Source organism: Scatophagus argus, chromosome 13 (genome assembly GCF_020382885.2).
Source record: "Scatophagus argus isolate fScaArg1 chromosome 13, fScaArg1.pri, whole genome shotgun sequence".
Taxonomy (NCBI): domain Eukaryota; kingdom Metazoa; phylum Chordata; class Actinopteri; family Scatophagidae; genus Scatophagus; species Scatophagus argus.
The window spans coordinates 23125535-23151623 of NC_058505.1; the positions used below are offsets into that span (position 1 = coordinate 23125535).

General features: G+C 45.0%; 1 protein-coding gene across 4 annotated transcripts; it reads right to left on the reverse strand.

Moving 5' to 3' along the window:
• Window positions 1-1167: 1167 nt before the first annotated feature.
• On the reverse strand, window positions 1168-20838 carry LOC124069688 (NACHT, LRR and PYD domains-containing protein 12-like). 4 transcript variants are annotated; one of them, XM_046409059.1, is made up of 14 exons: window positions 20777-20835; window positions 14380-14618; window positions 12865-13150; window positions 12490-12552; window positions 9163-11023; window positions 6071-6244; window positions 5738-5911; window positions 5407-5580; window positions 5061-5234; window positions 4669-4928; window positions 4549-4633; window positions 4292-4465; window positions 3375-3421; window positions 1168-2001 (listed from the first exon to the last, which is right to left on the reverse strand). In XM_046409059.1, the coding sequence occupies exons 3-14, from the start codon at window positions 13136-13138 to the stop codon at window positions 1448-1450; spliced, it is 4014 nt and encodes a 1337-aa protein (XP_046265015.1). In that variant the 5' UTR covers window positions 13139-13150; window positions 14380-14618; window positions 20777-20835; the 3' UTR covers window positions 1168-1447. The 4 variants fall into 4 exon arrangements, with proteins under 4 accessions (XP_046265015.1, XP_046265014.1, XP_046265012.1 ...); XM_046409058.1 differs by lacking the exons at window positions 1168-2001; window positions 3375-3421; window positions 4292-4465 and having other exon boundaries at window positions 4498-4928; window positions 12865-13147; window positions 14396-14618; window positions 20777-20838; XM_046409056.1 differs by lacking the exons at window positions 1168-2001; window positions 3375-3421; window positions 4292-4465 and having other exon boundaries at window positions 4498-4928; window positions 14396-14618; window positions 20777-20838.
• Window positions 20839-26089: the final 5251 nt, after the last annotated feature.

A 26089-nucleotide genomic window follows, 5' to 3' on the forward strand; every position in this document is an offset into this window, starting at 1 on the left:
TACCGTGTCTTGGGAACAACGAAAAACATGGCTTGGCTTGGCAAGGGTATCCTGGCATGAAGACAATAGACATTCAAAAGTAACGCAAACAGTCTGACAAAGGTGGCTGGGAAGACAAGGACTAAATAGACATGACAAGACACAGGTGACACACATTAGGAGGGAGAAAGCAATGAAGAAAACTAAAAGCAAAGCTACAAGAAAACAGGACACACAGGGGAAGTGACGCTTTTCAAAATAAAACAGGACATGACAAAAACCTTGAACATAATACATGGAAACACATGACAAGACAAACATGAAACATGGCACATGGACTGAAATCAAAAGACAAAGCATAAAAAACACCAGGCATGAGAACTCCAGCTGAATGTGAAGTTCCATGACTGAAGAAAACACAGTCTCCCCATTGTTGCTCCTTACAAAAAAGAAATGTTGCCTTACGTTTTACATTGTTCTTTAATCCCCTAGTATTTAAAGAAAAAAGGATAACATTCACTAGAAAACAAGTGTGCACGAAGAAAATGATGCACAGGAATAAGGAGCTGAATTTCCATATCAAATTTCAACATTAACATTTATTACAACAACCCTTGACGTATCGAAACGTTTATTGAGCTGTCAAACTAAGCGGTACCTGTTCTGGACCAGCATAAAACTATAAAGCTGTTCAGTGTGGATCCACACAACGGTTGTCAATCAGAGCGTATCTCTCCTTCAGAAACGCTCTCATCCCCTTCTTCCTGGCCTCCTGAACCAGTGGCCACAGCTTCCTCATTATACACCCGCGCTTCCTCCGAGTTTTTCCATACTTTATCCCTTATGTTTCTCATCCCGAACTGGATGATGATGATTGCCTCGGCATGTTGTTAGAGGCGGCCGCGGCGTTAAGTTTACCCAGGCAACCACACACTCTCACACTCACACCTAGGGGCAATTTAGAGTAGTCAATTAACCTAATGTGCATGTTTTTGGTATTGTGGGAGGAAGCCGGAGTACCCAGAGAAAACCCACGCAGGCACAGGGAGAACATGCAAACTCCACATAGAAGGGCCCAGACCAGGATTCGAACCTGGAACCCTCTTGCTATGAGGCGACAGTGCTAACCACTGCACCACCGTGCTGCCCTTAATATCAAAGTAATCAGAAAAAAATCTTTAGATGATGTGAGAGTCTGGAACCTGATTTTATTGCATAAACACACTTATTTATGTGAGAAATCAATTCAGATTGTAAAGTACAGAAAACATCAAACTAAAATCTTTGTTACAAAAGCTGAATGAAAACACATTTGAAAGGATTTCAAGTTATTTCAAACTGTGTGTGTGCAGTGCAGTCAGCAAAAACACTAAATTCAAACACTTTATTGTGATAATGAGTCAGCCTGACTTACAAAAAGTGTGTGTGTGCGTGTGTGTGTTCCTCTAACAGGAGGAGACTCTCCCTCCTACACTGAACTCAGAGACACTGAGGAACCGAATGACCAGAACCGAAATCCAGCATAAAGAGGTTCAGTGAATGTGGTGTTGAAGGTGTGGAGGTGGATCAGTGTGTCAGAGGAGACTCTGTAGAAGGACAGAGTGCCAGCAGGACAGTCCACATACACTGCAACTCTATCAGAGACAGAGGAGGAGGAGGAGGGGGAGGAGGGGGAGGAGGGGAGGTCTGTACTTCTGTTATTGTGCCAGACAGAGAAACCAACATCAGAGCACATCAGACTCCAGGACTGATGATTCCCTCCAAACACACAGTCATCAGTGTCTCCTTTCCTTCTGATTCCTCTGTAAGTCACTGATATAAAAACTCTTCCGCTCCACTCGACCTCCCAGTAGCAGCGACCAGTCAGACCAGTTCTACACAGCAGCTGAGGCCAGCCGACAAACCTCTCTGGATGATCAGGATGAGGCTGCTTCTCTCTCACAAATGTCACCTTCCTGTTGTTGTCAGACAGTTTGAGGTTTGTGTTTACTGTGTTTGTGTCCACTGTGAGTTCACAGGCATCTGATGGAGAGAACAAGACACAATACAGCAGCAGTTTATCATCTAACACATCTGATGGTTTCTGTTGGGCCCACATGTACCCACAGAGAGCTGAACTGGAGTGACTGACACCCCTCCCCCATGACGTACACCTAGTCGTAAATCCTGAACTCAAACTCAGAACCGGCACGGACATTGGTTGTGGTCCAGCCATCTCCACGGGGGTCCGAGGTGACGTCACTCAGGTAATAAATGACCACTGGGACCCTCAGTCATGACTTTTTCCCTGTGAGTGCTGTGGCAGTGAGAGCTGCTCCAGGCTCTCCAGGTGTCCAAACCGCCAAAAGGGAGCAACATTCAAACGGTTGATTATTATCAACCTTAAAACCCTGGGTCACAGTCTTCATCTCGCGGGCCGAGAAACAGACTGCTGTGTTTTTCTGTATCTATTCCTTTTTTCCCTTTGGATCATGGATCGCTGCGCAATCAGCTGATCTCATGTTAACAAGGACCGCGCGCCCACTTTGTTAAGGACGAAACAAAGTTAGTTTTTCCACCGGTGATTTTTCCTGCTGCCGCCGAGGAACACATTAATACACCGCATCGCCTGAGGGGCGAGATAACGAACCGTCAGCACCCCGTTGAGGACAGCTCTGCGAACGTTTAAGCCGATTATTAACTCACAGTAAGAGGCTTACGTCTGGGCAGAGGCATTATTAAGACAGCATTGTTAATGTGTGATATTTGGACTTATATGTGCTGCACTCATTGAATTCTTGTTACCGATCATCCAAATCCATCAGTTCCGTGAGCTCGCGCATCACCGGTTAAAAGACCAATATCTGAGCAGATAAACTTCAGTTTACTGACTCCGCTATTGTGTGGTGATAGTGTGAGACTCACAAGAACTGAAGTGGTGATCTTGGATGAAACTTAGATTATAATAGTGTTTATTACAAAGTGATACTTATCTATAGATGGTTGTTGCTGGTTAATAAATTCTGTTAAAATTGAACTTATCTTTGTCTGTGGTGACTGTGAATGTACTTGTGATAACAGCTGGATTCATGACAGTCAGTGCTCGGATTTACCCTTCATCAATATTTTTAGAGACTTTACGTGTATAAAGGATACACTGATTTTGCTTTAATGATTATTCCCCATAGTCATTGACCCTTCTTGCCAATAACCAAATTGCCCCCACTAGTGCACAACAGCTTCATTTGTTGCTTCATTAACAGTCTGACTGTTCATTAGATCAAAACTTCACAGTGACTCATCTTGTTGGATCTTCTATCAAACTGAGAGCTGAATGCAGATACACAAGCTTTAGACTGAAACTACTTTAACATGTGCTGCCTTGTTTTCATCAATCAAAGTCAACACACACTTACACTTCCTCAGACCAGGTTTCAGCCACTGCTGTCCACCATGTTCCACCCTGGAGGAAGAAACAAAGTCAGAATGAACCTTCAGAAGCTTCCTCATCAATGATCTTCATCAACCTTCACTCAGATCCACCATGAAGACAAAACAGCTGCATTTAGAAAACACATTTCATACACAGACTAAGTTCAACTTGACATCAAACATTCAGAAGAAAACAACAAGAGAAGAAGAAACCAGCTGACGTCCACTTTTCTGACTGTGACTCGCATGTGATGACGCTTCCAAACTGTGTGATTCATGATGCACACAAACCTGCTAAATATGTGTTTTTCTGATAGATCGATTGTTCTTTGACGTTCAGTTTGAGCTCACATTTGATTCACTTCATGATTGATCAGCAATTGAAGAAAGTTTGATCTGGCCCGTCAGGAGCTTCCAGAGTCCACGCTGAAACACCAAAGCCACCGAGCGCCGTCAGTCTCCAGCTGGACTGTGCTCGCCTTTAGTCATCTTTCCAGTAGGAAAAGAAATGCTGAGACACAGCAGTGAAGACATTGAAGGACAAATTTGACTGAGAGGACATCAGGCAGAACCTTCAGAGCCTTCTGATGAGCCTGAAGAACCTTAAAGATGGTCAGCTTCTGCTTCATGGCCTCTCCATCCATTTCTGTTTCCCAAAGTGCAGCACAGGCAACACTGTGTGAGCTTCATGTCTGCCTGTGCATCATCTCCTTTATAACTCACATCTGGTCTTGAATGAACTACTGGAAGAGAGCAGATCCGCTTCCTCATACGCATGCTAGTCATCAGTTACTGTCTTCACTGTTATCACTGTTATCAGGGTACACACTGTAAACCAACAGTCCTCAGCTTGTCACTGTGACAGACAAACAGTGTGGGAGCTCTTGTTGTCTGGTCACACCTGAGAGTGTCCAGTCTCCAGTGTGGATCTTCCAGTTCAGCAGACAGCAGCTTCACTCCTGAGTCTCCTGGATGATTGTAGCGCAGGTCCAGCTCTCTCAGGTGGGTGGGGTTGGATCTCAGAGCTGAGGCCAGAGGACTACAGCCTTCCTGTGTGATCATACAGCCTGACAACCTGGAGACAGACACACACACACACATACCTTTATGTTCAACAGTACTCAAACAGCCATTTTTTAACAGAAAGTGAATCCTGACCTGAGAATCTCCAGCTGACAATTTGGACTTTTCAGTCCAGCAGACAGCAGCTTTACATTTACAAGACACATGAGAATGCTTTTCTCTCTGATATGATTCAGATCTGTTATTTATCTGCACCAATACGTGATAAAAATGACAAGAAACATGACAAAAACACCATGTGACAATTCTGGTTCTCCATTAATAGGTTAATTAATCCTGACCTAAGAGTCTCCAGCTGACAGTTTGGACTGCCCAGTCCTGCAGACAGCAGCTTCACTCCTGAATCCTGCAGGTGGTTGTTACTCAGGTCCAGCTCTCTCAGACTAGAGGACTGGGAGCTGAGAACTGAGGACAGAGCTTCACAGCCTCTCTCTGCCATGTTACAGTCACTCAACCTAAACAAGATGTACAGGACACATGAGAAAGTATTTCATTGTCTTTTTGGTATGACTTGCAGAGACAATTATAAATATTTGAATACGTTTGACAGTCATGCCTCATCCATCACAACATGAATTAATCCTTACCAGACAGTCCCCAGTGTACAGTGTGGACTCCTTAGTCCTGCAGACAGCAGCTTCAGGCCTGAATCCTGTAGGTCGTTGTTACTCAGGTCCAGCGCTCTCAGACTAGAGGACTGGGAGCTGAGAACTGAGGACAGAGCTTTACAGCTTCTCCTTGACAGGTTACAGCCGCTCAACCTAATCAAGATGTACAGGACATATAGCTAGATACTTTATTGATCCCGAGGGAAATTCAAAATATGAAAAAGTATTTCAATTTCTTTTTGGTATGACTTGCAAAGTTAATTATAAATATTTAAAAACGTTTGACAGACATGCCTCATCCATCACAAAATGAATTAATCCTTACCAGACAGTCCCCAGTGTACAATGTGGACTCCTCAGTCCAGCAGACAGCAGCGTCACTCCTGAATCCTGCAGGTCGTTGTTACTCAGGTCCAGCTCTCTCAGACTAGAGGACTGGGAGCTGAGAACTGAGGACAGAGCTTCACAGCTTCTCCCTGAAAGGTTACAGCCACTCAGTCTAAAAAGGATTTACAAGACACATGAGAAAGTATTTCTCTCTGATATGATTCAGATGTTATTTATCTGTACACTTACGTGATAAAAATGACAAGAAACATGACAAAAACACTATAGGATAATTCTGGTCCTCCATCAACAGGTTAATTTATCCTGACCTGAGAGTCTCCAGCTGACAGTTTGGACTCCTCAGTCCAGCAGAGAGCAGCGTCACTCCTGAATCCCGCAGGTCGTTGTTACTCAGGTCCAGGTCTCTTAGACTAGAGTACTGGGAGCTGAGAACTGAGGACAGAGCTCCACAGCTTCTCTCTGACACATTACAGTCACTCAACCTAATCAGGATTTACAAGACATATGAGAAATCATTTCTCTCTGATATGATTCAGATCTGTTATTTATCTGAAAACAGAAGTGATAAAAATGACAAGAAACATGACAAAAACACCATGTGACAATTCTGGTTCTCCATCAGCAGGTTAATTAATCCTGACCTGAGAATCTCCAGTTTACAGTTCAGACTCATCAGTCCAGCGGACAGCAGCTTCACTCCTGAAGCCTGCAGGTCATTGTTACTCAGGTCCAGGTCTCTCAGACTAGAGGACTGGGAGCTGAGAACTGAGGACAGAGCTCCACAGCTTCTCTCTGACAGATTACAGCCACTCAGTCTGAAAGAGAGTTAGACAAGCGTAAGATGAACACTGGTATTGCTTCTCTTGTATACAATATAGAAAACATCACAATTCTGTAGAGTTCCTGACCGAGTTGATGAGTCAAACAATTGAGCAGTTGGGTCTCATAATTCTCTTTTACAATTTTTGCAACTTTTATTCAGGATCATAACGTTGCCCTGCCCATTAATACTGTCCGTGTTTTCAAAACCTTGACAGATGAAAGAAGACCATTGAGTCCAAGTTAAAAGTGAGATTAAAACCATGTCTGACAGTTCCGTTTGAAGACAGCACAGCTCACAGAACTTTTCAATCCTTGTTTTAATCCTGTTTGTTAAAGACTAGCTGCCGACATCACCAACCACCCTCAACACCCCCAGGGTTGCCAACTCTCACGCATCTGACATTACAGTCACTCTGCATTAAGCTGTGAAGAAGGTACGGCGTCGCTGATACAGAGTCAAAAATGGGCGGGCAGGCAGGCGGACACAACACATGAAAACAGGACACAAACGGAAGTAACACTTTCAAAATAAAACAGGACATGACAAAAACCTTGAACATAACACATGGAAACACAAGACACACATGAAACATGACACATGGACTCAAAACCAAAAGACAGAGAACCAGGACATGACATAAGCCTCAACACCAGCAGATGTCACCTCCAGAAGTTCTCTGACGACTCAGCCATTGTTGGCTGTGTGTCTGAGGGGAATGAGACGGAGTACAGGTCAGTCATCGTGGACTTTGTGGACTGGTGTGAGCGCAACCACCTGTGCTTAAACACCAGTAAAACAAAGGAGATGGTGATTGACTTCCGGAGAAGGACATTACCACATACACCAGTGAACATCCAGGGCTCGGACATCAAGATTGTGGACAGTTTCAAGTACCTGGGTGTTCACCTCAACCATAAACTGGACTGGTCACATAACACCGATGCCCTGTAGAAGGGTCAAAGTCGCCTCCACCTTCTGAGGACACAAATAGCTCAGTTGGTAGAGCGTACAACCCATGTACCAAGGCTACCTGTTCTCTGCCAGTGGCCATAGGTTCGACCCCCCCCACCTGTGGTTCATTTGCTGCTTGTTGTCTCCCCTCCCACCATATCTTCAGCTGTTCTATCTAAACAAAAATTAAAGGCATAAAAACCCTCCCCCGAAAAAATAAAATAAATTACCCTGACGTTTTGTATTCTTTATAGAGCTATGATTTGAAATACACTACTTTTCTTAGATTTACCAGACACATTAAGTGTATTTGTACAAAGTATCGGCATTGGATCGTATCACCGACACCAGTCTGAATTTTACTCAGTATTGGATCGGAAAGGAAATCGGTGGTATTGAACATCACTAGTAGGTGTGAGACGAGGCTTCAGTGGTTGTGTAGCGCCTCTTCTGCAGAGTATTTGCATAAGCTTCGAGAAGATTTGATTGGTTTGATGCTTGGACCAGCACTTGTCAAAGTTGACATTTTCTTCTTCTTCTTCAACTTCTTGCTGGAGCAGTGAGGAACAAGATAAACAATGGCTAATGCAATGACATTGGCAAGGCAGTTCATAAATGCCTAATAGTCGGTTTGATAGAGGTGAAAGTAAATTAGTTTGTAATCTGTCATTTCTGAAACTCAGTCTTGGTAGACAGAATAGGTTAAGATGGTGGCGGCGACGTTGCACCAAAATTTCAAGTAGGCCTCACGTTTGGGCAGAAATCTCACTCCAGCCAAAAGACCAAAGCTGGCAACCCTGCATCCCCCACCTCCACGACTGCCACCCCAGCCCTCCCTACTCCCACACATGGCACTTCGCCGACTGTTGAGAGTTAGGAGCAGTTTGAGCTGAATTCATGGATTTAATACTGCAATTGACTTGTTTCATTGTACTGTGAGCAAAGCTGTTTTAAGCGTTAATTTTAAGGTTAGTTTTGTGTTGGTGGTATTTAGTAGGTTAGTTAGCGATTTCACAGTTGTTAGGTTAGTGTTAGCTCGTAGTTTAGCTTTGTGTGTTTTAGAGAGTTGTTTGATTTAGCATCACTTAGTTTTCGAATTCATTAGCTGGTGGCAAGACGGGTCAACACTGTTGCTTTATCGGCTGCAAGGACACCAGCGGTCTGCACAGCTTTCCTTGTATAATTACATCCAAACAACCTACAGAGAATGTTCAGACAGTCTGCTCTCAAACTGCCAACACAAGACCAAAGAACACTGGGAGCACGTAATGGGGACATTACATGTGTTGACATTCCTGGAGACTGACCCTAAACAGAACCACGATTTTCCTGATCAAAACCTTAAACTGAGTCGTCATCTCAAAAATTAACAATTTATGTTCTGGAAACTTGTGTTTTGTCCCCAACTATGCACAAACAAATTAAAAAGTAAAAAACCCCGGCAGCAGAGAGAGACAGCCTGGGTCAGCAGCCGACTTGATGCTCACCATCACTGATAACCGACATGAATGAACACACAGCCAGGCAGAAGTTAACCAAACAAACACACATTACAGGATGTTTTACTGGAGGCTGCTGTGCATGAAGATTTCTCCTTAATTTAGCCATAAGCACACCAGGACTAAACTACAGCGGTTTAATAGTAACTTTAAAAACAATTTATAATTTTAATTTCCTTGAATGTACATTAAGACATTTTCAGACTTTTCATGGAGCTGCAGGAACACTGTATGAGCTGAAACAGAAACAACCTTCAGAATGACTCACCCCACCTTTAAATGAACTACAATGCAACCGATTTCTTCCATGGCTGCAGAGGTACAATAAAACAAAAGAAACTGCATTTTCAAATGACCAACTAACTACAATCAAAATATTGTCTGTTTACTCATTAAGACTTTAATCAGTTGACCCGTCACATGTGATCCAGTCAGTATCTGCAGTTCTGGGTTCACTTACAGAGCTTTGCTGGCGGCTTTGACCACTGGCAGCAGCCTCAGAAGAGCCTCCTCTGAAGCAGAGTATTTCTTCAGGTCAAACACGTCCAGATCTTCTTCTGATGACAGTAAGATGAAGACCAGAGCTGACCACTGAGCAGGAGACAGTTCATCTGAGAGACTTCCTGACCTCAGGGACTGTTGGATCTCCTCCACCAGAGAACGATCATTCAGTTCATTCAGGCAGTGGAACAGATTGATGCTCCTCTCTGGAGACAGATTCTCACTGATCTTCTTCTTGACATATTCAACTAGTTCCTGACTGGTCTGTGAGATACTTCCTGTGTGTGCCATCAGATCCCGTAGGAGAATCTGATTGGTCTGAAGTGAAAGACCCAGGAGGAAGCGGAGGAACAAGTCCAAGTGTCCATTTGGACTCTGCAAGGCCTTGTCCACAGCACTCTGGTACAGGAGAGCTGGTTCTGGTTTGTTTTTAAATATTGCAGGCAATAATAGTTTAGACCACTTTGCTTGTTCTTCTGCCAGCAGGTTGACACCAGAGTTGATGAATGTCTGATGGACATGAAGAGCAGCCAGAAACTCCTGAACACTCAGATGGACGAAGCTAAACATTTTGTCTTCATTCTTCTTCCCGCGTTCCTCTTTAAAGATCTCCGTGAACACTCCTGAGCACACCGAGGCTCCTCTGACATCAGTTCCACTATCTTTAAGGTCTTTTCCATAGAAGATCAGGTTGCCCTTTTCCAGTTGCTGGTAAGCCAGTTGTGCTAATGACTTGATGTACTCAATGCCCTTTTGTAGTTTGTATTTGTCTTTCGTTTGATGAATCTGAAACCTCAGGAATTCTGCGTACATCTCAGTCAAGGTTTTGGGCAGCTCTCCTCCCTCTCTGGTCTTCAACACATCCTCCAGAACTGTAGCAGTGATCCAGCAGAAGACTGGGATGTGGCACATGATGTGGAGGCTTCGTGATGTCTTGATGTGGGAGATGATTCTGCTGGCCTGCTCCTCATCTCTGGATCTCTTCCTGAAATACTCCTCCTTCTGTGGGTCAGTGAACCCTCTGACCTCTGTCACCACGTCAACAAAATCTGAGTGGATCTGACTGGCCGCTGCAGGTCGTGTGGTTATCCAGAGGCGCGCAGATGGAAGCAGGTTCCTGTTGATGAGGTTTGTCAGCAGCACATCCACTGAGGTGGACTCTGTGACATCAAAGTCTGTGTCCTGGTTTTTACTCTCAGAGCAGTCCAGATGAAGTCGGCTCTCATCCAGTCCATCCAAGACAAACAGAAGTTTGAATTTACTTTTGTCATAGTTTGTGTTTGCTGAGGACTGCAGAGTGTTGAAGATGTGATTCAGAGCTTCTACCTTGATGTCTTTGGTCTCTCTGATACATTTATGAATTAGCTTTGCCAAACATAACTCTTCTCCCTTCCATAAATTCAGCTGGCGGAAGGTGAAGGGGAACATGAGGTGCACATCTTGATTGACTCTTCCTTCAGCCCAGTCCAACACAAACTTGCGCGCAAGAAATGTTTTGCCAATTCCTGCAATTCCATTGGTCAGGACTGTTCTTACGGGTTTATATTTTCCAGAGGGGGGTTTGAACATGTCTCTGGGTTTAATTGGTTCATCTGTTTCTGTTGGTTTCCTCACCACCTCAATCTGTCTGACCTCATGCTGTTTGTCGATGTGTGTGTCACGGCTGGTGGTGATGTACAGCTCTGTGTAGATGTCATCCAGACGTTCCTTAGTCTCTCCCCACCCCTCTTGAGTACAGATGAACTTATCCTGAAGGTGTGACTTAAGTATTTTTTGGTAATCTGAGATGGGTCGTGGCTCTGGTACTGGAACAATATCATCTGTTTGATGTAACAGAAACAAAAGCAAGTCAACAAAATGCAGTCAAACTGAAGTTTGTTCGTTGGACTGAGCTGTGGACAGTATTTTCTACTAGTCAGATTTGCAATTTTGTAACAGCAAGTTATCTTAACATTTAGACTTGAACACATCATTCTCGTAGAGGCTGAGCAGTACAACCAATTCAATTCCATTCATTTATAAAGCAACAAATCACAACAAAAGTTATCTCATGACATTTCCCCGTTACAGAAGGTCGAAACCAAACTCGGTAATTTAGTTTTTAGTACAGAGAGACCCAACAAAACCCCCATGGGCAAGCACTTGACGACAGTGGCAAGAAAAAACTTCCTTTTAAAAGACAAAAATATCGGAGCAGACCCCGACTCAGTGTGGGCGTCCATCTGCCTTGACCAGTTGGGTTGTGGGAGAGACAGAGAGAGAGCAGAGAACTGGAACTATTAACAAAACAATGACCACAATAGTGATATTACAAGTGACAGTAGCAGATATAATAATAATAATGACAGTGAAGAAGTTTGACTACAGCAGCAGCTGTCAACACCAACATCACTCCACCTTCTCACACACCTGGACAAAATGCTGTTCACAGACTTCAGCTCAACATTCAATACCATCTTCACCCCTCAGCAATTAGTTGGAAAGTTGAGGCTTCTGGGCCTGAACGCCTCCCTCTGGAACTAGATCCTGGACTTTCTCCCCGAAAGATCTCAGAAAGTGCGAACTGGCAGCAACATCACCAGTGCTGCCACACTTAGCAATAGGGATGGGTGATATGGGCTAAAAAATGAATCCCAATACTTTCTGGTATTAATCATGGTAACGATAAAAATGACGATAAACAAACACCAGTTCAGCCTAATCTTTTTGACTATAAATCTATAATCTAAATTTTTGACTGACACCCATCCCTACTTTCAACAGTCCTTTGATTTCTTCCTTTAATCGTTTATCTCCATTATCAACCTCATCTCATCTGCTTCCGCCTCCGTCTTCCTGCTGTCTGACCACCTGCCTGCTCATGCTACATAAGACCTACCCTCTGAAGTGTGGCAGCCAATCAGAAAAGACAAATGACCACCTGTGACCATGACACCATCCAATAGTGTTGGGAGAATATTTGGAGTTGGCCACAGAGTTTCCAGTTGAGCAGCATTAACCCACTGAAGACAAGAATACGAACTGTAGGAAACCATGTGGAAAACAGGATGGAAATATGACATTTCTGTTTGATGAAGGAATGTGAGGAAGGTCACCGACTCCTCATCGTTCCACTCAGATCTGACCTCATGTTTCTTCAACAAAACCTCATCAAGCTCTCCTGACTTTGCTTTCAGTCCTTTTTAGGGAGTCGACGTCTCACACAGGAAGAAAACTCACACTAAACTTTATCAAACTTTTCATCTTTCAGGGCTTCCGTACATCCAACAGAACAGAGCAGCTTTACCTTCAGTCTGAGAGGAGGAAGGTCCTCTGTTGTCTGGAGTCTGTCCACCATCACTGACACCCACTGACACAGAGAGAGACACACATCATGTGTTATATTTTCTGTTTGACCCATTACCTTTACCATTACCAGGTCTCTCCTGGTGATGGTCTGTCCAGGTCTACATAAGCACCTGGTGGCTCCATCAGTCCTCCGTCCTCTCACAGTGATGACTGGTAACCTAAACCTTTTCTCGTCATGATGAGATCAGGCCTCCAGCTGTTTTCCTCTGATCAATACACTAAGTCTCTGTACTGACAGACCCTGTTCCTTTACACGTGTTATGTTGTCAATCCACTCTGTTGATCTGAACATACATACAAAAGCGTGACTGACCTCCTGGTCCTGAGCTGGTGTCCGGTAGTCTCTGCACCAGGTCGTTTCTGGGTATCTTCTCTAAAACCGTCTTGGTCACCGTCAGAGCTCCATCCATTTTATAGGCGTTCACCATCAGAGTCACGGTTTGAAACATGTCTGCCCTCTCCAGCTTGGACCATTTGATGGGTCGGTGGCCTTCCAGCACGTCTTCCTGGTTCAGATACCATCTGAATTTCACAAATTCCTCTGCTGTTAAATCCTCCAGAGTGTTCACAAGGCTTTCTGGTGTCATCGTGGCTTCCTGCTGAAATCAGACAGTTTTGTCAACCTGAAGGAAAACTGTAACACGCGTGTATCAGAGCAGCAAGAGGAGTTCTGATTGGCTGACAGCAGAGTCCGGACTTCATGTAGTCTTGAAGTGGCTCACTGCTTACAGGTCTTTCAGTTAAAGAGAGCGTAGGAGTTTCATGTAAAACGACTTCAATCGAAATATCAAGAATGGGTGAATGAATGAATGCATGAGTAAACAGTTAATTCATGACACAATGAATGAATAAATTAGATTCGAATTCTAATTAGTAAATTAGAATGAAACAAAATCATTTTAGAGTAAACTCTGTTTAATTCTTCTTATTTGGCTGACTTAGTGTCTGTGTGGTCTTTCTTCTCAGTTTAGAGCTCATTTGGAGCTTTTGGCTTCAGCAAGAGTGACAATTTCATGTTTTGAAGAGGTTAGCTTGAAGATGAGTTTAGTCCAGTCACACAGTCTTCTTGGTTCAATACACTCTAAATTATTCATTATCCTCTTTTTCTCCATGGCTCACGCCCTCACTGATGACTTTCCCACATATGATTGGCTAAGACAACTGACAATATCACATTTATGCTGACACGCTGGTGTCCACCATCTTGGTTTTGCATGTCAGCATACTAACATTAACACTAGAGTCAGTGAAATCCAAAGGGGACATTTTTTGAAAAGCAGCATAGGGATCAGGACATTTCATGACAATCTGCCATCGAGGTTTCATCACTTCCTGTGGACGAGTGATGAAACATTTGAAAAAAGTTGAAAAGTTTGTCCTGATGGTGGCGCTACAGGAAATCATTCAGAAGACATTCTACAACGATCTTTACTGGAGTATCAATGTTTTAACATTTCCACAAATGTTCTTGTTATTTGTTAAATAACAAGAACTTTTCTAAAATGTGATGGACCACAAGCTGCGTCCATCAAAGGAGAACAACAATCACAGCAGACTCGCCGGTGGTGCTGATGCTACAGCAGATAAAGAGAATGAGTCTAAGCAGTCAGTTGATGACTTGAGTTTATATGATGAACATTCAGAAAAACGTCATGTCATGAATTCACTAATAAGTCATTAGTGAATTCATTCATGAATATTCAGACCTACAAACAGGAAACAACAGTGTTGTCAGAATGCATCACTGCTCTCATCTACAAGTCTCTTATGCGGCTCCCAACATAACGAGTGACAGCAGAGTTTCTTCATCAAAGGTGTATCGTGTTACCTGTCAGGGTTCTCACCAGTTCAGCTCCACATGAGATCAAACACACTTTTCCTCGTCTGCAGACGCCGACAGACGCCGCTGGTGTTCATCCGACCGACAGCCGTCACATCTTCATACCTTCAAATCCAAATCCAGAAACGTCAGTCTGCGAGCCAGTGTGAGCTGCAGTGCTGCCAGTCAGCAGCAGGTGGCAGTGTTACTGAAGGTCTGTCAGTCAGTCTGAACCGCAGCTGGAGACACTGAAGAAGAAGACAATCAGCTTCATTACTGGATGAGGAGGGACAAACAGTCAGTGAACTCATATGACAAACACAAACTGCATCAACAAGCACAGAAGAAGAAGAAGAAGAAGAAGAAGAAGAAGATTCTTCATTGTCACACTCAAACTAATAGTTAACTTGTGAAAAAGACGAGTTAAAGTTACTGACTGAAGTCCTGTCAGAAATGTGTTTTAATCTTGTCAAATAAACACATTACTGTTAGTGACGTCACACAACCACAGTGGATTCACATCAGTGCTTTGATGATGACACACCCTACTGTCCACACCCTTTTGACTCACCTGGGCAGTGCCAGGAGTGCTGTGAGAATCATGTTTTTTGACTTCTCGAGTGCATTCAATACAATTCAATTGCTGCTGAGAGGGAAGCTGGAGAGAACAGGAGTGGACGGACATTTGGCTGCTTGGATCATTAACTACCTCACCAACAGGCCACAGTATGTGAGACTGTGTAACTGTGTGTCTGAGGTGGTGGTCTGCATCACGGGGGCCCCCCAGGGAACAGTACTCTCACCTTTCCTCTTCACCCTCTACACCTCGGACTTCACCTACAACACCAGCAGATGTCACCTCCAGAAGTTCTCTGACGACTCAGCCATTGTTGGCTGTGTGTCTGAGGGGAATGAGACGGAGTACAGGTCAGTCATCGTGGACTTTGTGGACTGTTGTGAGCGCAACCACCTGTGCTTAAACACCAGTAAAATGAAGGAGATGGTGATTGACTTCTGGAGAAGGACATTACCACATACACCAGTGAACATCCAGGGCTCGGACATTGAGATGGTGGACAGTTTTAAGTACCTGGGTGTTCACCTCAACCATAAACTGTGCTTAAACACCAGTAAAACAAAGCAGATGGTGATGAGGTGAACCTGGTTCACCTGTCACCTCATGCCTGTCTACAAACATGTGGTTAAGCGACAACCTCCAACTTCAAGGTCTGTGATGAGATGGACAGAGGAGGCCAGCGAGGAGTTGAGGGACTGCTTTGAGACCACTGACTGGGAGGTGCTGTGTGGATGACATGAGGACATTGACAGCCTGACACACGGCCCTGAACTGGGAGACTGAGGGTGGGCAAATGAACTGAATCGGTTTTTCAACAGATTTGAGTCAGGATCCACTCCCCCCATTGACAAGAGAGCCCCCGAGCATCAAGACAAGGAAAGCCACAGGTCCAGACAGCATCTGCACCAGACTGCTCAGGGACTGTGCAAACCAGCTCTGTAAGGTCATACTGTACATTTTTAACCAGAGTCTCAGTCTGGAGAAGGTTCCTGTTCTGTGTGAAACTTCCTGTGTGGTTCCAGTCCCAAAGACTGCACAGGCCAGGGAGCCCAACCACTTCAGACCTGTGGCTTTAACATCTCACCTAATGAAGACCATAGAGAGGCCGATCCTAAACCACCTCCGACCCCTGGCAAGCCCCAAGCTGGACCCCCTGCAGTTCGTGTACCGGCCGGGTATTGGAGTGGATGACCGGTCATCTACGGCATGCACAGATCCCTGGTGCACCTTGAGGAGCCTGGAAGTGCTGCGAGAGTCATGTTTTTTGACTTCTCGAGTGCTTTTAATCCCATTCAACCATCGCTGCTCAGGGGAAAGCTAGATGAAATGGGAGTTGACAGCCAGCTGACTGCATGGACTATCGACTACCTCACCAACAAACCACAGTATATGAGGCTCCAAAACTTTGTGTCTGATCAAGTAGTTTGCAACACAGGGGCTCCACAAGAGACGGTGCTCTCTCCTTTTTAGTTCACTCTCTACACATTGGATTTCCACTACGACTCAAACAGCTGCCACATCCAAACGTTCTCTGATGATATAGCCACTGTTGGACATGTATCGGAAGGGAATGGTCTGGAATATGGGAAGGTGGTCGAGGACGCTGTTGACTGGTGTGAACTCAATCACCTTCACATCAAGGATTCAAGGATTCAAGGAGCTTTATTGTCATTTCACACATGTAGAAACATGAAGTGGAACGAAATTAGTTTCCCCGGTCCCGGTATATGCCCAATTACCTAACAAAATACCTAATGCAAATAAATATAAACAACACCATATAAGTATTAAACAAAAACAATCAGAATAAGAGATATTAACAATCAGAATAAAAGATATGTCACCAAGATGAAGGAGATGGTGATTGACTTCTGGAAAAAGGCCTCTCAGACTCCACCACCAAAAATCCAGGGACTTGACATCGAGAGGGTGGATGTGCATAGGTACCTGGATGTTCACATCAACAACAAAGTGAACTGGACAGACAACACAGGGGTCCTATACAAGAAGGGCCAGAGTTGCCTCCACCTCCTGAGGAGACTGAGGTCCTTTGGTGTGTGTAGGACACTACTAAGGACCTTTTATGACACCACAGTTGCATCAGCAACTTTCTATGCAGACAGGGACAACAGGAAACTGGACAAACTGGTCAAGAGGGCTAGCTCCATCCTGGGCTGCCCCTTGGACAGTGGACAGTGGACTCAGTGGGTGAGAGGAGAATGTCGGCCAAGCTGCCAAGCATGCGGAACAACCCATCTCACCCTCTGTATGAGACAGTGGGGACCTTGAGTAGCTCCTTCAGCCTGACTCCTCTGGCCCTTTCTGTAAACAGTGTCCACGTATTCCTCCACCACCTCCACAGTGGCCTCTTTGATGTTGATAGCGGTCACTGGAGCCTTAGTCCTCCTCAGGTCCACCACCAGTTCCTTGGTCTTTGTCACATTGAGCTGTAGGTGGTTTTTCCCGCTCCATGTGACAAAGTTGTCCACTACCATCCTGTACTCTCTCTCATCCCCCCCAGTAATACACCCAACAACTGCAAAATTTCTGAAGATGGCAGGACTGTGCAGTGCTTAAAGTCTGAGGTGTAAATGGTGAAGAGGAAGGGAGAGAGGACAGTCCCCTGTGGAGCCTCGGTGTTGCTGATCACTTTGTCTGACATGCAGCACTAGTGCTGCACTGCAGTCTAGTCCTCATTTCCTGAGGACTTGTATATAGCTGTATATTGTACGGTGTTGAAAATTGTTAATTTATTATATATATATATGTATATATACATATATATGTATGTGTAAATATATATTAACTGTTTTTGCACACTTTTCTGTTCTTGTGAGCTACCACGACATCTTCTTCTTCTTCTTTTACTTTGAAAGGAAAATGTACTTACAAGATACAAGATACAAGATAGGTTTATTTGTCACACACACAATCATACATGGTACAATGTGCAGTGAAATTCTTGATGTCCCTCCTACCAAAAAATAGGTAAGTAAAAATTTAAATATTGTAAAAAAGAACGCTTATAAAAAAAAATAATAAAATTAAAAAAGTGAAAATGTGCAGTATTTACATGAATAGTATTTACATGTAGTGCAGCTCATCATCCTCATCCTCTCAGTGTTGGTTCTCAGGCAGCGGAACCGACGCCTGATGGCAACAGGGAGAAGAGTGAGTGTCCGGGGTGATGGGGCTGCCTGAGGATCTTCTCAGCTCTCGACCTGCATCGCTTGATGTAAATGTCCTGCAGTGGACGTTCAGCAGGAGGTTATTCTCCTGGCACCAGCTCTCCAGGTGGGTGACCTCCTTCCTGTAGGCCTCCTCCTTGTTGTGGGAGATTAACCCCACGATGGCTGTGTCGTCAGCAAACTTTATAATGATGTTACTGTCTGATGTGGTTCCCCATCCTAGTGTCTACGTGGGAAAGTGTCTTGTGCAGCAGGAAGGTTATGGCGTCATCTGTGGATCTGTCTGGGCGGTATGCAAACTGTAGGGGGTCCAGGGTGGGGGGCAGAGAGAAGGTGATGAATGTTTTGACCAGCTTCTCAAAACATTTCATCACCACAGATGTGAGGGCTATGGGGCGATAGTCACTGGGGTTACTGGGCTGGGCTGTCTTTGGGACGGGAACGACAACAGACTTCTTAAAGCAGGTGGGAATCACACACTGTGAGAGGGAGAGGTTGAATATCGTTGTAAACACCGGTGCGAGCTGTTCAGCGCTAATTCTGTCAGGCCCTGCTGCTTTCCTGGTGTTTACAATTCTAAACATCCTCCTCACCTCCAGCTCCGTCACAGTGAGCGTCACCTCTTCACCGGCTGGGAGCGCAGCTTCTTGCCTGCTGTCCGACTCGAAGCGTGCAAAGAAGTTGTTGAGCTCATGAGTCAGAGAAGCGTGGTGGTTGGTGGCTGTTGGTGTTATGTCTTCCACCATTTTCCCGATAAATCCCACAACAGCTTCCATGAACTCGTTGATGTCACCGTCCGAGCTGCACAGAAACATGTCCCAGTCTGCTGAATCCAGTGCGCCCCGCAGAGCGGCCTCTGATTGGTCAGTCCACCGTGTTACTTCTCTGACTGCAGGACATTCCTGCTTCAACCGTTGTTTATATTTCAGCATGAGAAGGACTGCACTGTGGTCCGAAAGGCCAAACGGAGGCAGAGACTTGGCCCTGTAACCATCCTTGAAAGGAGAGTAACAGTGGTCCAGAGTCCTCTCTCCTCTGGTGGGGCAGTCGATGTGTTGTTTAAACTCCGGTATCACCTTCCTCAGGTTAGCACGGTTAAAGTCCCCGGCCACGATGAGGGCTGCATCAGGCTGGTTAGTTTGATAGGTGGATATAGCCTCATGTAGCTCGGTGGGATGTAAACAGTGTTGATGATGACCGAAGTAAACTCGCGGGGCAGGTAGAAAGGACGGCACTGGATGGTCAGGAGCTCCAACATGAGTGTTTGAGAGACACAACGTTCCTGTTGTCACACCAGTTGTTGTTCACCATAAGACACACACCACCTCCCCTTGATTTACCAGATTTGCCCGTCCTGACCTTGTGGTGAACTGAGAAGAACTCCGCTGGTTGAACGGCGTGGTCCGGAGTCAGGGGGGTCAGCCATGTCTCAGTGAGGCAGATGACGTTACAGTCCCGTATATCCCTCTGGAACTTTATTCTGGCCCTGAGTTCATCGAGCTTGTTTTCCAGTGACTGGACATTGGCGAGTAGGATGCTGGGCAGAGGTGAATGGTGTGCTCTGCGTCTCAGTCTGTTCCTAACGCCGGCTCGTTTCCCTCTGGGCCTTCTCCATGACCTGCGGCCTGAGCGTCCATTGTTGTTGTTGTTGTTGTATCCTGCCCGTAGGATGTCGACGGGCCAGGTCGGGTCCGGGATTAAGTTGATAGAAGCACAGTTTGAGTACTGTGCTCCAAGGTTAATTAGTGTCTGTCTGTCGTATGTGTTACGACCTACAACGGGATGGCTTAACAAGTTAAAAATTACGCTAAAAACGACTATATACAAGCAAATCTCGGGAGCAGGTACGACAGCGGCCGACCTCACCGGCGCCATCTTGGAAAAAAAAAAAAATACTAATTTGGAATACTAATATGTTTAAAAACAGGTACTGCAGTACTTTAACTGCAGTCACCAAACTCACCTTCAAGCTGTGAAGATAGAATGAAACTGATGAAACTTTCAGACAACAAATTGACTAAAACTACTAAACACACACATCTCAGTGTTTACGTGACACAACAGGAAGTTGGGCTTCACTGTAACATCTCAGCAGTGACGTTCTGAACAGCCTTTTGTCTGCTGGATTCTTCAAGGCTAACAGACTTTGGCTTTTTGTCCTTTTGTTTCACAAAGTTAAAGTGAAGCCCCGTTCAAACTTTAACATCCAAGTCTGGAAACATGAAACCAGTCTGGTTCTGTCAGTCCACTAGATTGAGCTCATGACCCGCACAGCACAGACGGACAGACTGAAGTGCGTCTTTACTCTCATCTTTACGGTAATGAACGTGATTTCCTTAAAAGTATCTTCTCCCGAACAAACTAACAAACAAACAAAGTGTGAGAATAAACAAGCTTTCCCACTGATTCCTGACTGTGAGCAGCTGTTAGCATCACAGCTAAAGCCGCTTTTCACTCTTTCAAACATCTTCTGCTAAAAAGCACAAGAGCCGAGCGGTCGATCGTGTCGGCCGACAGACTCGACTCCTGCCGCACATTCAAACACTTTGGACTCCGAGGATCGAGTCAAAGTAACGGAAGGCACAAACAGTCACACAACACGAGTCATTAGAGAACAACAGAGAGAAAAACACTCGTTTACCTGTGAGTGCGGAGCCACAGAATAATCTGCATCAGGAGCTGTGATGAGGTAGAAGGAACACACTTCCTGTTACGCCTCACCTGAAAGCAGACGAGAGCAGACGGCCGCGTTACTGCGGTCAAGCCAGCCTTCACAATCTTTTCACAATAAAAGCGTGTTCGGGCAACTCAGCAAAGTTACATTCAGTCATTAAATCAATTTTTCTTTCAGCCAATCACTCAATAATACATGATAACACGAATATAATAAATGAATGAATTAATAAATATATCAAGATAAATAAAATGTAAACACAATGAATAATAAATATGTTATCATATTGGTTCTCTGCATTCACAGTGCTATTTCAAGGAAACGTCGTGTTGCCGCTTGTGACAGCTCAGAGTCAGTTTAAGTGTAGTTCATAAGTAGTTTTGAGTTAAAAAATAGTTCACATTTGGTTAAAGATTTTTCATTGTTAATGAACTTGACTGTAATTAATAACATGTTGTATGTCTCAGAGAAACTATCAAACTTGAAGCGGAACTAATGTTCTTTATTGTAGTGATGAGAATGGCACTTCTTTTAGATGTACTGAATCACTAGAATCAATTCACTAAAAAGATTCATTCAAAAGATTCGTTCACTGAAATCATCGAATCATTCAGTGCTCGGTGGGAGAAGCTCCAACTTTCTGAACTGATACACAGCTGAACGGTTCAGGTTTCAGTTCAGTTCATGGCTTCCGGGACCAGGAGACGAAAGGGTTGTGGCTGTGCTGCTTTGACAAACATGTTGGTAAAAATAAACTTGTTTATAAATCATGATGTTTTGAGTGTCCTGTCCTGTGATATGCTAATTAGAAGAGGACACTGGCCACCACAGTCCGGTAGAACATCAGCAGCAGTTTTTTGCAGATGTTATAGGACCCCAGCCTCCTCAGGAAATAAACTCTGTGTTTTCCTGTGGATGGTGATGGTGGTGTTCACTGACCAGTCCAATCTGTCATCCAACTGCAGAGCCAGGTACTTGTATGTCCTGACCACCTCCACCTCCGGCACTCGATGGAGACCGGTGTGGGATGGGGTCTGTTCCTCCTGAAGTCAACCACCATGTGTTGAGTTGCAGCCTGTTAGCCCTGCACCATTCAGCAAAGTCCCCCACCAGGTTCCTGTACTCCCCCTCCTGTTCATCCTCAATGCATCCCATTATCACAGTATCATCTGAGTACTTCTGCATGTGGCAGAGCTCCGACTGGTATTGGAAATCAGATATATAGAACGTGAACAGGACCAGGGGTTCTGGGGAGAGCACTGTGCCCTGAGGTGATCAGGTGCTGCTTAGCAGGGTTTCAGATGTGCAGTCACCCAGCTTAACACACTGCGGCCTCATTGAGAGGTAATCCTCGATCCACGAGATCAGGTGTCATGTTGTGCATGTTGAAAGCGCTGGAGAAGTCAAAGAACATGATCCTCACAGCACTGCTTCCATTGTCGAGGTGAGAGTGGGCCTTGTGCAGCAGGTACAGGATGGCGTCATCCACCCCTACCTCTGCCTGATAGGCAAACTGCAGGGGGTCCTGAACATGGCAAGCCTGGGGTCTCAGATGGTGGAGCATCAGCTGATCCAGTGTCTTCTTAACGTGTGATGTTAGGGCCACCGGTCTGAAGTCGTCAGGTTGTCTCGAGTGTGGCCTCTTGGGGACTGGGACAAGACAGGATGTCTTCCACAGGGTTGGAACCTTCGCCTGGTGAATGCTCATGCTAAAGATCTGCTGGAGGGGCTTTCCCAGCTCCATAGCACAGGCCTTAGGCATTCTCGGGCACATCTTGTCCGGACCGGCTGCCTTGCTGGAGGGAAGTTCCTTCAGCTCCCTGCTTTTTCCTATTGAGGACATACTTGATGTCGCTGGTAATCCAGGGCTTGTTGTTGGGGAAGCAGTGCACAGTTTTGATGGGGAAAACAGTGTCCCTGCAGAAATTCACGTAGTCCGTAAAACTACGTCCTCACCGTGTGGCTCCATCAGCACATTCCAATCCGTGGAATTGAGGCAGTCCCTCAGGGCCTCCTCTGCCTCAGGAGACCACCACCTCCCCACGGTTATGGGCTGCCTCCGAATTTTCTGTGTGTACTCAGGCTGAAGGAACACCAGGTTGTGATCGGCCCTTCCCAGTGGGGGGAGGGGGTGGCCGTGTATGCGTCTTTAGGGTTAGCATACAGCTAACAACATCTATTGTCCGGTTCAGTCTGGTGGGAGAGTCTACAAATTGGTGGAAATCCTGTAGAGTATTGGCCAAATGTAACGTGGTTAAAGTCCCCGGATATGAGGATGAAGGCTTTGGGATGTTGTGTCCTCCTTTCTTCTTGCCGCTGCGTTTCTCATCCCTGTCCGCTCTCACCAGGTAGAATCCAGGTAGATCCACGTTAGTTATGTTAGTTACTGTGCCCTTCTGTTATAGCCATATACGCAAATCAGAATATAGTTGACATCATTGAACTCAATCATCATCATTAGCCAATGTCCTTTGATGTGACTTGTGTGGTTAACTACATTTCCAGAAAACCTGTTGAACAGGATCATTACTCCAGCTGAATGTGAAGTTCCATGACTGAAGAAAACACAGTCTCCCCATTGTTGCTGTACTGCTCCTTACAAAAAAGAAATGTTGCCTTACGTTTTACATTGTTCTTTAATCCCCTAGTATTTAAAGAAAAAAAGATAACATTCACTAGAAAACAAGTGTGCACGAAGAAAATGATGCACAGGAATAAGGAGCTGAATTTCCCTATCAAATTTCAACATTAACATTTATTACAACAACCCTTGACGTATCGAAACGTTTATTGAACTGTCAAACTAAGCGGTACCTGTTCTGGACCAGCATAAAACTATAAAGCTGTTCAGTGTGGATCCACACAACGGTTGTCAATCAGAGCGTATCTCTCCTTCAGAAACGCTCTCATCCCCTTCTTCCTGGCCTCCTGAACCAGTGGCCACAGCTTGGAACGGGCCTCCCGATCTTCTTTGACGAAGTCTTCTCTGAAGCGAATATGCATCTCATTATACACCCGCGCTTCCTCCGAGTTTTTCCGTACTTTATCCCTTATGTTTCTCATCCCGAACTGGATGATGATGATTGCCTCGGCATGTTGTTAGAGGCGGCCGCGGCGTTAAGTTTACCCAGGTGGTGGACTGTATCCACGGTGTCTCTCAGCCGGTCCACAGATAGAGGCACAGCTCTTGTGAGTATCCCAATGACAATTTCTCTTGTGTTTTCTCAATCTTTTTCTGTCTCAGGTTCCATATCCTTTTGTACGCAGCCTGATCCTCCATTGTGGTTTTGAGCGAGCTGTTTTGTTTTTTGGAGCTCGCGGACGGCAGTTAACTTGTAGTCATGGGTCATGTTAGCTTCCATGCCGTCCACTAAAAATGTCAAAATAAAACCTAAAAAACTACAAATCTTAAGGTAAACGGTCATTAGTAGTAAATTGTAGGGTTAATTCCTAATGGAGGTTATGGGCTGTTGCGTAAAAGTTCACTATTTTAGGGCAAAACGATGTGTTTTTTAACAGAGCCTGCAGAAAGTTGTTTCTCACTCCGCCATCTTGGATCCTCTCTCACTTGCCTGGGTGTTGCTGTTGGCTGCATGCTGATTATTGCTCCATGTGCTACTCACTGTTCGCTGCTGGTAGGTGCATTGTTTTAATGTCTTCCCATGTGGTGGTGGCGTCTATCCCTCCGCTCCACGCCACACCATGCTGTCTGGGACTGGCTGACCGGTATGTGGGTAGTAGTGTTGTGTCGTTCACGAATGATCTGTTCGTAAGTGAACGTACTGAGTCGAATCACTTCCTCAAGTGATTTGTTCGTTTGTGTGTGCAGGCCTCTCCTAAGGACTTTTTATGACTCTGTGGTAGCCTCTGCTATTCAATACGCTGTGGTCTGTTGGGGCAGCACGGACCGGGACAGGAAGAGACTAAATAAGCTGGTCAGGAGGGCCAGCTCTGTCCTGGGCTGCCCACTGGACTCCGTGGAGCAGGTGGGTGAGAGGAGGAGACAGTGGAGGCTCTGAGCAGCTCCTTCAGTGGCAGACTGCTACACCCTCAGTGTAGGAAGGAGCTACCGCAGGTCTTTCATTCCCGCTGCTGTTAGACTGTATAATTCTATGGTCTGGTCCTCTTTCTTCCCTTATGAGGACTTGTATATAGCTGTATAGTGTTCTGTTTTTACTTACCTTGTAAATTGTTAATTTATTTTACCTCTACATTCTTTTGTAACTGTTTTTGCACTCCTTTTCTGTCCTTGTGAGCTGCCACAACAAGTGAATTTCCCCACTGCGGGATCAATAAAGTTCATCTTATCTTATCTTATCTTTGTCATGCCTGGTGTTTTTGGTTATGCTTTGTTTTTGATTTTTGAGTCCATGTGTCATGTTCCATGTGTGTCTTGTGTTTCCATGTATTATGTTCAAGGTTTTTGTCACGTCCTGTTTTATTTTGAAAGCGTCACTTCCCCTGTGTGTCCTGTTTTCATGTAGCTTTGCTTTTAGTTTTCCTGATTGCTTTCTCCCTCCCGATGTGTGTCACCTGTGTCTCGTTGTCATGTCTATTTAGTCCTTGTCTTCCCAGCCACCTTTGTCAGAGCGTGTGCGTTTAATCCATGTCATGCCAGGTTTCCTTAGCCATGTCAAGTTTTGCCAGGAGTTTTAGCCATAGTTCTTTGTTGTTCCCAGGCCACTGTAAGTGTGAGCTTTTTGAGTTTGCTGTTTAATTAAAGATTTCTGCTCAGACCTCTGCCTCGCCTGCCTGTGCCTTTTTGACTCTGCATCAGGGTTCAGCCTTTCTCTGCGTCACCGACGCCGACCAATCCTGACAATCTTATAATGTTGTATGTGAGTTTAATAGACCTTCTGATTACACACTCCAGAAAAATATTCATAACAACATGTTAAAGAAGCAGCTGATGAGTTGATCATGAAGAGGTGGTTAACACAAATTTGCAACATGCTCTATCACACTATGACCACTGATAAGCCTTATGATGGTCTGTATGAATAAAACATATACAAAGATGTGCAAGGTGGGTGTCAGCTGTAGGACGGGATGGACAGAATGGTCCACAGAGCAGCTTTTATAGCATGTAAAGGTCAGTAGATGACCCTGAGGTTGGGATGGCTTTGGAGAACTTGAACCTGAAACTTGGTTCATGCAGGAAGGAACTGTGAACACCAGGGGGAGCCACGCCTCATGTGCTGATACATGCTTGAGGTAGTTGTACTCCACGCCTTTTACTTGATGAAGCACTCCTACTTCTTTGCTTCATCAGCTACCTTG